This window comes from Aedes aegypti, chromosome 2 (assembly GCF_002204515.2).
Source record: "Aedes aegypti strain LVP_AGWG chromosome 2, AaegL5.0 Primary Assembly, whole genome shotgun sequence".
Taxonomy (NCBI): Eukaryota; Metazoa; Arthropoda; class Insecta; order Diptera; family Culicidae; genus Aedes; species Aedes aegypti.
Genome location: NC_035108.1, coordinates 305,963,739 through 305,978,100, shown reverse-complemented (window position 1 = coordinate 305,978,100; position 14,362 = coordinate 305,963,739). Strand labels below are relative to the sequence as shown.

The 14,362-nt window shown below is 39.9% G+C and overlaps 1 protein-coding gene across 7 annotated transcripts in view; it reads left to right on the top strand.

Annotated features, from left to right (window-relative positions):
• LOC23687432 (fibrous sheath CABYR-binding protein) overlaps nucleotides 1-14,362 on the top strand; it is a 330,422-nt gene that overhangs the window by 302,176 nt on the left and 13,884 nt on the right. For 5 of the 7 annotated variants that reach the window (XM_021845617.1, XM_021845614.1, XM_021845618.1 and 2 more), the window contains one exon: nucleotides 7,544-9,775. In XM_021845617.1, coding sequence (XP_021701309.1) covers nucleotides 7,544-9,775 — 2,232 coding nt within the window. Of the gene's footprint in view, nucleotides 1-6,088; nucleotides 6,495-7,543; nucleotides 9,776-14,362 lie in introns of those variants that run through there. The other 2 variants (XM_021845621.1, XM_021845620.1) reach the window with 1 other exon arrangement.

Below are 14,362 nucleotides of genomic sequence, written 5' to 3'. Positions count from 1 at the left end.
GAAAGGTTGGAGAAAAGTCTGTGGCTTTGAACGGATTACACATGACCGTAGTTTACCGGTGCAACATTGTATGATGCCATTCGCCAGGCGTTGGTGCTAGCTGTTGATCATGGTTATTTCCGATGTTTTATTCGGAATTGGGAAGGTATTAGCAATTAGATATTCTAATCAAGTATTTACAGGGCTAGTAGCGACTCATTTTTTTGAAGCCATTCTCTATTAATATCGTTTTCTGAAGGCATTCACCTTAGGTTCTTTTTTCCGATAACAAATTTCAGCTAAAATTCCTAGGGAAAAGTATGGTACTGCCATTTGTCTTCTTGAAATTAAACCAAGTTCATACCCAGAATAACTTCAGAATCAAAATAAAGGTTCAAACAAACTTTTGTCCCAAGCACCATACTGCTATTTATTCAATTTAAAAACGCTGAATCTATTGCCGTTTCCAAAAATATCAGAGTACGTCTAGGTTTAGAAATATTAACTTCAGAAAGCGACAACGGATTCAACAATCCCAAATTTACTGAACATGAACTGAACTAAGTATCTTCGTCCCTGCCACACGATATACACATGCAAAAATGGTCATTGGCATAGGAAGCTCTCAGTTAATAACTGTGGAAATGCTCATAAGAAGCTGAGAAGCAGGCTCTGTCCCAGTGGGGACGTAACGCCAGAAAGAAGAAGATCATTATCATTTTCTTCATCAAAACTATATAATCCTAGTATGAAGTACATACCCTTTGTTCAAAATTTCACAAAATTTTAAAATCTTCAGAAATGATTACTGTAACAGGTATGGGTTTGAATATATTATAAATTCACAAAATATCAAGAATCATGATTGATCTATTTAGAATACCCAAGAAAAACTGAATGTTCAAGATCACTGTATCATACACAATTTTTAAATGTCAATTATTATACTTCTTGGAAAGCCTTCATATGCAAAACTTCTATAATTCTTCCAAAACATCCGGACGGACCTACACTTTTTAAATCCACCTTCTAAGAAATGTTTTTATACATTGTTTCTAGATATAAGTTTCTAAAAAATGCCTCTTTTATGTATTGTCTTTTGAATGTGAGATCCAAATGAGGGCAGTTAAGCGACTGATTTTAAAATTTTAGCAAGGAGTGTACCTTTCAAACTTTGAATATATGTTTTTTTATAAAATTTACTGATGGACACTTGGCTTAAGTCAACCATTTGTTCTCATTTAGACGACGTTTAAAGGTCACGTCTCTGAAATATTATCTTTATCTAGTATTTCCAATTTTATTAGATGTTCTGTGATTCTACCCCATTACCCCGAATGCCAATTCTCCACTGTCAATACTTTGAATTCCAAATCCCCGAACGACCGATAACCCAGAATGGCATTACCCCGAATTCCCATATCATTGGGAAATGTCATCAATGTCATCATGTCAAAATAATAATAAATCTTCGAGCTGTTTAGTAGAATACCTATAAGTAGATGAAAAAAACGAATTTAGTAATATACCATTTAATTCCACTAGAGTTTGTATCCTTTGACAGATACGCGTATTTCGACCTCAACTGTAAGGCCGTCTTCAATGTCGTGTACTAGACTCGATTTCAATATATTTATGGAGGAATTTCTATGTTATTTACAATGGCTTGTCGATGAAGTAATCGCCCGCATCGCAGAATTTTGCATCGACACTGCTTACTTAGTGCGTAAAAAAGTCACTTAACTTCAAAGGTAGTTGTCACACGTGACGTTAAGCTTGGAGGGCATGAAAAATCGATGTATCATCTATCAAGAAGAAGCAACATGTGCCTGGGATGCTGCTGCTGTGAGACTCCCATTCCATTTACGCATGATTGAAAACAAGAGCGAAACAAAACTGGATCTCGGGTAAAAGGCATTCCTGGGCCGGTGGCTGGCGGATTCAAGTGGGAGGATGCGGATGGAGGAGGAAGAAGCTGTAACATGACTCTCAAATCAAAATGTAATGTTATTGGATTACATCTCGACGTGCAAAAAACTTGCTGCTGCTGTTGGGTGACTGAAAAGAAAAATAAGGCCCAAGGAGAAGCGACAAGCACACTTCCCACTCAGGTCAGGCGCCGCCCTACAGGTTGTCGTCCAGGTTGCTGATTGAATCGCCCAGTTAGCATACTGGGAACTGCGAAATTATGTTTTTTAATGTAGATCAGTTGCAGAATGCAGTTTTTTCGGTTTAGACACTTCGCTATATTTTTTACAAACTTTATATAATTTGGATAGCGTTCGAACCATCCTAACATCTATCAAATTTTGATGATTTGAGCTTAGGAACTTCTAAAGAATCCTCTACCATACTGGAACTTTTGCACTATTTTTAATGATGATGCAAACATGTATTTGATTGACACCAAGATTTAGATATTTCGTCTAAAGAAATGGGTCATTCAATATGTAAACCAAAAATATGTATATTTTATATTTTCTACAATGAATTCACCACAACATGAGATGAAATTAAAACTCTTCTCACTTTTGTAAAAGAACTTCTTGGTCAACTATCGAAAATTAATCAATCAGATGTTATTTGGAAAATTATATCCAAGGGCAAGTTTGACAACGTTTTATAACTAACATGGCCGTCAAATCTTCAAATAAAGCTGTGGGAAAGAAAAGGTTGAATAGACCATGTTTGGCGTATTTAACCAACAACTTCCATATTCTTCTCACATTTATATATTTGGATTTCGCAAATAACTTCTGCTTGATATTTCACATTTCAAGCACTACTTTCGTGAAAATCAATCCCAACCTTTTTCCATTCACAACTTCTCGTTTAGCCACTTTCAACGGATAAGCGATCCTGTTCGACAACCAACAACTGTTCCATCCTAATCGCGCTAGTTCGCGACCCGAAAAGAGAGTTTTTCCTCCGCGATCAGGGCAAACAACAACGGCCACTTAAACGACGATGCTGCTGCTGCTCTCGATCCAATGACGTCTTCGATATTGGGGGGCCAACACACCAGACCAGCCAGTCAGAGCAGCCCAGAATCATCTTCTCGATGGTCGTCGGTGTGACCAAAAACCCACACGTCCCGCTTCTATGGGTGTTTTCTTTGCTCCACCAGCGAAGCAGAAGTTGTGTGTACAAGTAGATCAGGGGTTTTCAGGATTTCTGTCTCGCGAAGCACTTTTTAAAATTGAATTGTTTTGCGAAGCACCTGTGTGGTATCGTGACTCCGTTTGAAATCAGGATTGTTTTTACATGCTTAAATCAATCCTATGACTCCAAGAAAAATCATGAAAAAGGAATTGTGTCGAAAACATTTTTTTTTTTATTTTAAAACCAACTAATTTGTAATGCGAGATTTAGCAAGCTGCTCTATTTCAAGCTTAAATTGTGAAAAATTGACATTGGCATGGAATTGTATTTCCATCAAATATTGTAAAATAATCTGTTAGAATGATTTCTCGACTAGATTTTTTTTGTGTTCAGGGTAGGTGTACCAATTATGGATGCAATTAGTCAACAGTATGTAGGAGATCCTGGTCTAATTCGGACCCTGTTCTAACTCGGACCATCAAGCATTTTTCAATACCAGCTTTTAAAAATCGGTGTCTTCGTCAATGTCGGCCCACAGGTGGGGCAAGTGAAAAGTTTATCGTTTGAACAATACATTCAATAACTAACAGTTACATTCAAGATTTCTATTACCTTTAACATCTGTTAAGGCGTCCCAATGAACAATGACATAAGTAACACGTAAACAAAGACAATTTTATTCTTGTTACTTGAATTTTCATTTGTTCAGTTATGTTTGTTGAAATGATTCGACAACATTATAACTGCAACTGTTCTTACATCATGGGACAGCAATTGCATTTCTGCTCTGTAGAATTTCAATCGCTCGTTATTTGTTTTTAAGAAAATCGGGTATGACGTAGGATAACTCTTGAAGAGAAATCAAACGGAATCCTGCAATAAAGTATTTTGAAACTTTTTTATGTGGATACACCTATACCAATTTTTTTATGTTTTGAACTAGCTTTACACAGACATTCCACAAGATTTCCGTGCGTTCTCTTATATTGGAACTTTTCAATCAACTTCTTCCTCTTAATCGGCTGTCCGAAGTAAACATATTAATATCGTAATATTTGGCAACCTTTTTTTTTAGAGAAGTTCCATGATTTGGCCATGATAATAGCATTTAATTTGTTTCTTGAATTATCAGCACGTTCTGTTGTTCTATGATAATTGCGAGCCTTATATGCTTATAGCTACCTAAAGAGAAAACACAAATTCAATCTCTAATGAGAAACTTTACACTTGCTCCATGTTATTGGAAAACTGACAGTGTTTAAATTAAGTTATTTTTAGATCTATGTCGAATTAATTCTAAAACTTTTTTTATTGCAGTTCAAAACTGGGGACAACTTAAAAGCGGTACAGAAAATTATTTTTCGCAACTTTTTTCCACTGACAATATTTAAATAAGATTGCACGCCGCCAACTTGTTACGGAGTGATAGTTGACAGGTTAACAATATTTTGCTCTATTATGCAATAATGGCTGAAACGTCTCAGAAATATCTTACCTATCGTAATGTTCTCAATGGCCTCTAAGGTTTACGCACGAGTTTAAATCGTTAATTCACATATTCAGTAAAATATACCAATTATTTTCACTTACCCCATTTACCCACTTACCCCGCGGTACCTTACTTCTTTTATTTCACTGGACAAAACATGGAAACCAACCCTCTTCAGTGTATCCCCATAATTGGGTTCTCATACACTCTTTGTACCTGATATCACCATAGTGGATATAACACGTATCCCAAATTTAAACGGTAAATTTAATTGCTCACCAGCTTAATCTATTCATTTGTTCTCACTCCCGTTTCCCCGAATAGCCCACTTCCCCGAAAGGTTTCTGGCACTCATATTTGTCATATCTTTATACCTGATATCTTTATAGGCCTGATATGCACCCTCCTTTATTTGATTGGCGGTTATTACGAGTTTTACCGTCCCCAGCATATTTGGACACATGTGTATGGCCGAGAATAACCAAACACCTCCTTGTTTTTGATTGCTTATCGTTTTTTTTCTAATAAACTGCTAATTTGAACTGCTGAAACGGGTCATTCGAGGAAATTGCATTCGGGGAAACGGGTCATACGGGGAACTAGCGTTCGGGAAACCTACATTCGGTGAAAAGTAGCACAATCGAGTGAGGCAATATTTTAAAATGTTAATTTTCCGAAGTGTGTTGCGCAAGTGTTCTTATCAAATCAAGGTATAATTATTATCCAAAACAAATAGTTTTATCATTCCTGTGAATATTAGTCGTTACATTGTAATTTTAGTTGTGTTTTTGACGTTCGTGCAGCACACTTCCAAAAATTAACATTTTAAAATCCGGCCTCACACGATTGTGCTACTTTTCCCCGGATATCGGTTTCCCGAACGCCAATTCCTCGAATGACCCGTTTCCTTGAAAAGTGGAGCAGTTCAAAACAATAAAAAAATAAATTTTTGTTCCCACTATTGCCATAATTGGTACTATAACCATAACTGGTACTTCTACCCTAATTGTTAGTTAGTTTTTAGGTAACTAAGCATGTTTTTTCTGTCAAAATATTCCTATTTTGTCTAAAACTCGCAGAAATTGTGGTTTATGATCAACCATATGGTAGATGTACGTAATTTTTACATAATATACTGTATATTTTCAATCAAAAGTGGATATATTTAAGTCCGGTACCTACTATTAAATTTTGAAAGTTTGTGAATTGTTGCGGAGCGTCTGAAAAAACTTCGCAGAGCACCAAGTGCTCCGGGGAGAACGATCTGAAAACCACTGAAGTAGATACTCCTCTCTACACACATCTATCGATGCGCGAAAGGCGCAACGCCCGGCAGTTTTTCTCCTTCGGCGTAGGTATTTGTTGTTGTTGTTCCGAACCGACTTACGTCCCATCGCACATACGTAGATACGAATGCGCTCCTGGGGCTGGGGCACGGTTTGGGGCTGGTGACACGAAGGCGACGACGCAACCGCGAACCCCCTACACGCTGGCTGCCATATAAATTAAATTGTACGCCGGCTGCACTAGTTCAGTTTCTACTAAGCCTTTAACGAGTCTAGGAGAAGAGAACATAGAATCTCTCGGAAAGATTTGAGGAACAAAAAATCCCCAAAAAGGACCTGCTAAGTTAGAAGTGTGCGCAAGAAAAGGAATCCCTTCTCTTATGTCCTGAAGTACATTGTGTCCAAGTGCAACAGTTGTGTGCCGCTTCAGTTGTGGAAATCTGTGATAAGAGGAAAAGGACTGATACCCGATCCTGTTCGGAACTTTGTGATTTATCGTTGCATATAGTTGAAAAGTGCATTTAGGATTTTCTTTGGCCACAAAGAAAATTCGTTAATCCGTCAAGATTCTTGTGGTAATAGTGATCAGTGTTGTTGTTTGCTGTTTGACTGCATATTTCGTGATGGGAGCCGTTAAGGTGATTATTCCGTTTGATGCTGCTGGATTACCGCTTTTATGGACGATTTGTGTGCTGCGAATTGGGACTTGTATAGTCTGAAAAAGTGAAAAGTAGCTGAGGACTGTGAGACGTAACGAAATTTGAACGTTTTTGGTTGTACAGAACTGAAGTGCTTATGTGAATGAACTCTTAGAAAAATAAGTGAAAACATAAGCAAAACTGAGAAATTGTGCGAACTCGATAATACAGAAAAAAGTGTTAATTAATTGCAAATACAACGAATCGAAACGTTGTGGTTGTCGAAACATAAATTATCTGATCAAAATTATGTTCATTGTTTTTTTTTTCAGGTTTTTCAATAAATGTTTTCGAATACTGTGTAATGTAATCATAAAATTTCCTTTTCAATTAGTGGCACAGAAAACAGTTGTCTTTTAAAAGCTATTTTTTTTCAAAATTGACCCAAACAAGATAATTAAAGTATGAAATGATATTTGAATTTAAAATACAATCTCAACTGAACTTGAACCACCTCACAAATTTGAATAAATTCTTTTCGCAACTTCGAAGAAATCAGTTGTTCCATATCCTACCCCATTCCTATACATAACTGTAAAAAATGTACAAAGGCATGCAGACCTACATCACTACTTAACAAGAAACCATCTGCAAATCTTAGCTACTAATACTATCCATTGCTTTGCGCGACCACGACCAAGTCTTAATGCGAGATTTACAACTCGTAGGTGGTCTCCTGATTGGCTTTGCTATAATTCATTCAAACTGTCGCCATGCACATTGCTTGTCCAAGCGATCTTCGAATTTTATTAGCAACTTCCTGTGCTTGAGGGAGAAAATGCGATTTATCTCCCCACACCTTCCGCGCAAGCAGTACCAATTCCCATTCCGAGAAACTGGATCAAGCGTGGGTTCAGAAAATTTTCTTATTTAAATCTTTCCGTGGGTGATTCCATCGAACTTGTTTTCCATCCATCCTTCCATTTACCGTTTGTGCAAAAGGCTACCTTTTTCTAATCGATCCCTCCCGTCTGCTTATGTAATTACAGCCAACCGAAGATGCCGCTGCTGCTGCTGCGGCCGCTGCCCCAGCGCCAAGCGATGTCACCGAGACGAAGCCCGAAGTCGCCGAAGTTGCTGCCGAGGTCGTGAAAGCGGTTGAGGAACCAGCCGTAGAAGCCGTCGTCGCCTCGCCCGCCCAAGAGACTGCCCCTGCCACTGCTGAAACTACTCCGGCCACCGAAATTGCCCCCGTTGTTGTTGCTGACAAACCGGCGGAAGAGGAGAAGAAGGTCGAAGAGGAAAAGCCAGCAGCCGCCCCTGTCCCAGTCGTCCCAGAGTCGGAACCGGAGAAGGAGGCCGAAAAAGTGGTCGAACCGGCCGTTGTTGAGGTAAACAAAGCTAAACAAGTCGAACAGACGCCGCCGGCGGAAGTAGTCGCCGCCGTTGAGACTGAAACCAAATCCGAACCTATTGTTGTTGAGCAAACAGAGAAACCAGTAACCGAAGTAGTATGCGACAAACCGACAGCGGAGGCGGTGCCGGTCGCGACCGAAGCTGCGCCGGAAGTAGCCGAAGTCGTGGCTGAACCCGTTTCTGCTGAACCGGTTGTTGTCGCTGATAATGGTGATAGCACGCCTCCACCTCCTCTGCCCTCCATTCCTCCTCCCTCCCAGGTGATGGTATTTGCAGAAGCTTCTATGTCCCAGGGTACTACCGAACCCGAACCCGATTCCCTGAATTCTATCCCGGAACCGTCCTCTCTGCCGGTTGAAAAGCAGGAACCTAAACAAGAAGAGCAGGTTGTAGTGGTAGAAGAAAGCAAAAAAGCAGAAGAGCCAGTCGTTGCAGCTCCGGTTGAAGCTGCTGTGGCTACAGTTGATGAGCCAGTCGTTGAGAAGAAGGTTGAGGAAAAGCCAGTTGAATCCGCTCCAGCACCAGTCGAAGCCACCCCAGCACCAGTCGAAGAAGCTAAGAAGGAAGAGATTCCAGTGGTTGAAGAAAAAATCATCGAGAAAGTCGTCGAAGCTGTACAAGCCGCTGCTCCAGTTGAAGCTGTTGCAGAGCTGAAGGAAACGGTGGCTGAGTTTGTTGAGCAAATCTTGGAAAAGGCCGTCGACAAGGTTGAGGAACAAGTTTCAGCTCCAGTTGTTGAAGAGCAGAAGGTCCCAGTGGAAGCCGAAGCTCCAAAAGAGGTTGTTGCTGAACCAGTCAAAGTCGAGGAAAAGCAAGCTCCAGTAGAATCAGCCCCAGCTCCAGTCGAGGAAAAACCAGTTGAAGCAACTCAGGCTCCTGTTGAAGAGAAACCAGTCGAACCAACGCCAGCTCCAGTACAAGAAGCTGTTGCTCCTGTTGAAGAAAAGCCAGTTGAAAAAGAAGCAGCCAAAGTTGAGGAAAAGCCAGCTCCAGTAGAAGAAGTGTCGGCTCCAGTAGAAGAGAAGCCAGCTGAGCAAGCTCCGGCTCCCGTGGAAGAGAAACCAGTCGAACCAACTGCAGCCCCAGTGGAAGAAAAAGTAGCTCCCGTTGAAGAGAAACCAGTTGAAAAAGTGACCGCTCCCGTGGAAGAAGCCAAACCGGCAGAAGTGGCCGCACCAGTCGAAGAACCAAAATCAGAGGAACTTATTCCCGCACCAGAACCGGTCTCGGAAGCTGATGAAATCAGCAACACAATCGACGACTTGCCACCCCCACCACCACCACCAGCAACCGATGATGAGCCAGTGCCCGATTCGCTTCCCTCGCCTCTGCCCACGATTGCAGCTGCCGCCCCGACTGATGCCACCTGTGCCGATGAACAAAATCTCTCCGTCGACATTTCCTCACCACTTCCACAGAACTCGCTCGAATCTCTTCCATCACCGCCCACACTATCCCAGAGTGACGCCATGAGCTTACCTCCCCCGCCAGAATCTCCCTCGGCCACATTGACCTCGATGGAGGCCACCGAACAGTCTCTTCCCGCTGCTCCCGTTTCCGAACCTTCTGCACTTCCCACGCCCCCAGAATCTGCCCCAGTAACCTCCGAACCACAGTCAGAAGCTCAGGTCCCTCAGGTAGCAGAAGAAAAACCAGTTGAGGTGGCGGCGGCGGCGGCGGCGACGTCGACGGTTGAGAAAGAACCCGTGGTAGAAGAACCAGTGGTGGCAGCGACGACGACGGCGACGGCGGCGGCACCAGCTCCGGAATCTAGCAAGAAAGAAGAACAGGTGGTTGAAGAAAAGGAAAAATCAGAGGCGCCGGCGCCGCAGCCAACCGAAGCGACGGAGATCGTCGTCAAAAAGGTGAATACCATTTCTTAAAACCAAAACCAAACATCCAGTCAATCAACCCACCAAACCAAAAAAAACTCAGATTCGGATACCCTTACGGTATTCAGCTCGTCTCTCTTTGCCTCTCACCATAAAACTTTCCAAGAGTTGTGAGTTTTGTTTGTCGTTGTTTTTATTTTGAACTAGTTTTTAACAATCATTTTTATTCTAAAATAGTGCCATTTGTTTGTCTCGTTTTGTATATTTGCCGCTCGCTCCCCATCTCTGCTCTACTACTGCGCCTCCTAATGAAATGAAATCTCTTACCGCCCACAATCACCACCAAAAACCACCACCACCAGGCTCAGGAACACATCGTTTTGATTTTCGTTTCGTTTCATTTATTCGTTTTCGCTTCCTACTTTTGGCTGTACATTACGTTCAATGGGTTTTGATTGGGGTCGGTTTGCTCTATTGTTACTTCTGTTGTTTAAAGGATTTTTTTTTCTTAGGAGGGATATCTATCATTTCTGCTAATTGAGCACATAACTCCTAAAATGTACTAGAATTCCAATCAAGACGCCAGCGAATACGATTGTACAAAGTTTTGTTTGCAACAATACTCAATTCGTTCATCATTGTGAGTTACAGGTTGATTTGTGTAATCTAGTTAGAGTGCTGTACACTGAATTATAGATTGTTAGCTAACGATAAATGTGTAATCATAAACTTGTTTGAATCATGAGTGTTACACTTACTATAGATAAATACTAACCAGTTTGCATCAATAATCGAAACATGAAAACATAATAGGGCAAAAATCTGGCGTCAGGAAACTACCTGATTCCAAAACATATTAGGAAATGCACTACAAAAACTCTGATTATTAAATTCTGCTCCCAATTATAGGCCACTATTAGATTTTGGTAGATAATGTCATAATAGTCAAAATTTCAACAGATATACCTTTCAGTATATTGTGTTAAATTGTCACACATTCCGTTTTTCCGACAGTGACTTCGGTTGACATAAAACTACGCCTTTGAGTTTTCGGTCTTGGCAGATTTTCTGGATACGAATTCGAATTGCATTGAAATACTTTTTATTGAAAGGATTTTTTGCCGTAGGCAGGTTCATCCCCTAAGTACGAACTGAGACCAAACCTTTTCCTCAAAGCGGGTATGGATATTTTATATGCATTTCCACAGTAATGCACTGAGAAGTTCCATTTTAAACGAACATTTTTTTTAAATTTTTATATCATGTAGCATGAACGACGAAACGGTATGCCAGTGGTTCCCAACCTCTTTGGGGTTTCAATTCCATATGAGGTTCTACAAATATCCCGTTACCTCTAGTAAAATGTATCTTCAATTGTTTTTGAAAATCTATTGAAAAGTTTAAGGATTGCCTAAAAAGGATATGCTTAAATAATAATAATAAAGTCGGGTACACCCAAGAAAACAATCATTTTGAAAAACAGTGATACCAGGAATCTGCCAACGAAGTTACCCAAGATATTACTGCAGGTATTCGTTAGTAATGGTTTAAAAAAGTCAGCAAAGAAGCAAGTCTGAGTTGAGACCTAGAATCCACAATGGAATGTTCAGAAATCTGTAAATTATTACAGAAGAAAAAAGGCCAAGAATTGCAAAGAGTTTTTTCGAACAACATCTTAGACATTTTCCAAAAATTTTGCCAGGAATCAGCAAATTCCTTGCTACCTTGATTTTGCATAGAATCTGATAGCATCTTACTAAGAATCAGCCAAGTATAAAAAAAATCATTGAAAACCTTCCATAACCAGCCGGAAATCCCATACAGCTGCTGTAAATCCTGTACAGCTGCTGAAAAGCATAAAGAAAGATACAGAACAAATGTATTTGGTGGTGAAGCACTCAATGACAAAGCGCCTTAGACAATAGCTCATTATTTAAAAGGGTGCTTTAAGTTATGCAAAATGTTCCAATATTAGAAGAGATATATCACACGTAATAGAAGTTCTCCAATACAACCTGCCAAGTGCTCGGTTTATGAAGTGTTAAGGTTAACTTTTCTCGGGTACAAAACAGGTGTTATATCTTTCAAATGTATTACGCTGAAAATAATCCCCAGTATGTACAACGAATAGCATTTTTAGTTTTGAGATCTTCTAGATAACGAGATAGTTGCTCTGGAAAATGTTAGTAGAAAGCATTGCCGCAATAGTGGCAGAGTTTACCGATTCTGTCTAAGATGTGGCCCAGTTAGAACTGGAACATATACAGTTGGGCATATTTCGGAAATAAATTAACGAAATAAAAGCCTGGTCTCACTCAAATGTTGCATTGGATGTGCACTTCAGAGGTAAAATATAAAAATAATATGCATCTCGATTTTGAAGAATATTTCGGAATTTTCCGAGCATACGGTTCATTGATTGGCGCACAGTATTCTCATCTATTGTTTTGACAAACTTATTCCACTCAGTTTTCTGTCCGTTGATATTTTGACAATGCAGACATTCGCCTTTAGCTTTTTTTCATTATTGCCCAAAATCTCTCAATTGGGCTAAGCTGGGGATCATTAGGTAGGCCGAGGGTTTACGTAGATTTTCTTCACCTATCGGAAAAAAACCCTTATTTGGTCAACACTTGACCATACACCATCCTGGCTCTGAATCTGACCACATTGCTCTGCTTGGTCCCTATTTGATTGTCTGCAGACATGGTATGACCGAATGCTTTGATTCCCGAAGCTGATTCTGTTGCACGATACTAAGTGTGGCACCGATATTTTTGGTCAAATCTCGGACTAAGATTGCTTAAGGGGGCAGGATCCGTCATTGATTTCGGAATTTTCAAAAGCAGTTTTTTCGTTCAAAATCAATAAAATTTACAGGAAAATGTGTTCACTGTATTCTATTCTCCAACCGAAACGCAGTGAACACGTTTTCATCGAATAATTTTTAGTTTTGAACAGAAAAACTGCTTTCGAAGTTTCGATGATGACGATAATTACGATGACGGAGCGTTGATCGTTGATGGTCCTAATAGCTTCCCCCCACTGCTGACGGTCGTCAGTACCCGCCTTTGTGGCTTGCGATCCGTCAAAATAGTTTTTCTGTTGTTTTTTAGCTCTACATGCCACAAAAAATTTCTTGGACAAATATATCACTTAAGCGATTTTTAGATAATGACCAAGATGGATTCTCCAAATTTTTGCGCACAATTATTTACCTTCTCTCTTTTTGTATGTGAAATTTTCTGACGTGCATTCGAATTGTGCTGCGAAAAAAATATATGATGGTTTTATTGTTATAGAACACACATTAGAAGGTTGAACATTTAAATCCGACCACTAGAGTCGCTGTAAGAACCAAACATGTTTGTTCCAATTCTAAATGGGTCACACCTTACTTTATGCTGAAGATGAAACAGCTTAGAATTTAAATTCAATAATGCAACCAAAACTTTGAAGGCACAAATCTTGCAAAAGAAGCTTAAAACTTCAGTGCAATTTATATTTTAGCTTTGTTCACTAGCAGAATGTTTCGGTAGGGACACAAGTCGGTTATTGTGCTTGCCATGTTTGGATTCCGACACTTGGCATATTGCTGTAACGTGAGAATGTAAAAATGAACACGACATAGAGCAGTGGTGCTCAACTACCGATTCGCAGACTGCATATGGCCTTGGAGATTTACGAATGTGGCCTCTTGCAGTAGTTTCGTAGATTAATCTAAAAAGCCGGTTATTTTTTTGAAATACGAAGAATTCTCTGGGATTTTGAAAGTTTCTCAATAATCTTGCTAGAAATTCCCACATTTCTCAGCTTCCGTCAAAACTCTCAGGTGCATGCTAGGAATCCTCAAGATTACGCTAAGCCTATCTGCTATCCAGTTCGTTTAGACTCCTAAGGATTTGATTAGAAAATTTCTGGAGTCCGATGAAAATCTTCAGACCGTTACTGCCGTGAATCGCAAGTCATCTGTAAAAAGTAGGCATTGAAAAAATCGACTTAGAAGTTTAAAAACTCGTTTTCCATACGAATATTCAAAAAATTCCAGGAGATTTGAATATTTTCCAATATTTATGAAACATTCACGATTTGCTTTTCACTATGATATCTATCCGAGAAAAATATAAAGATGATAAGAACATGGTTCTTCTTTGTGTTACACAGTGCTGAAATCTGTAGGGGACGATCCAAACATGACGTCCATCGTTTTTCAAGATTTATAGAACCCCCCTCCCCCCTCTGTCACGCTTTTTCCAATACCTTATACACGTACTGTCACACTTTTCTAGACCGTTATTTTTGAATGATCCCTAGTGGGACTGTTATGCGAATACTTGTCATTATGATTTTTTCTTATTTTTTCCTAACAAATTATATTAAAAAGACCCGACACGTTAATGCTTCCAGTGGACGATTTGCCCTTTGAAGGAAGCACCGCACTAGACAACGGACTAGCATGCAACGCCCAGTGGCACAGTCGAAAAACTTTCTCAACGAAAATTTTTCCGGGCTGAAGCGGGAATCGAACCCACACCCCTTGGCACGATTGTTTCATTAAAGCAACAGAAAGGGCATTGGAATATATGTTGAAAACTGAATTCAACTCAATTTTGACGAAAA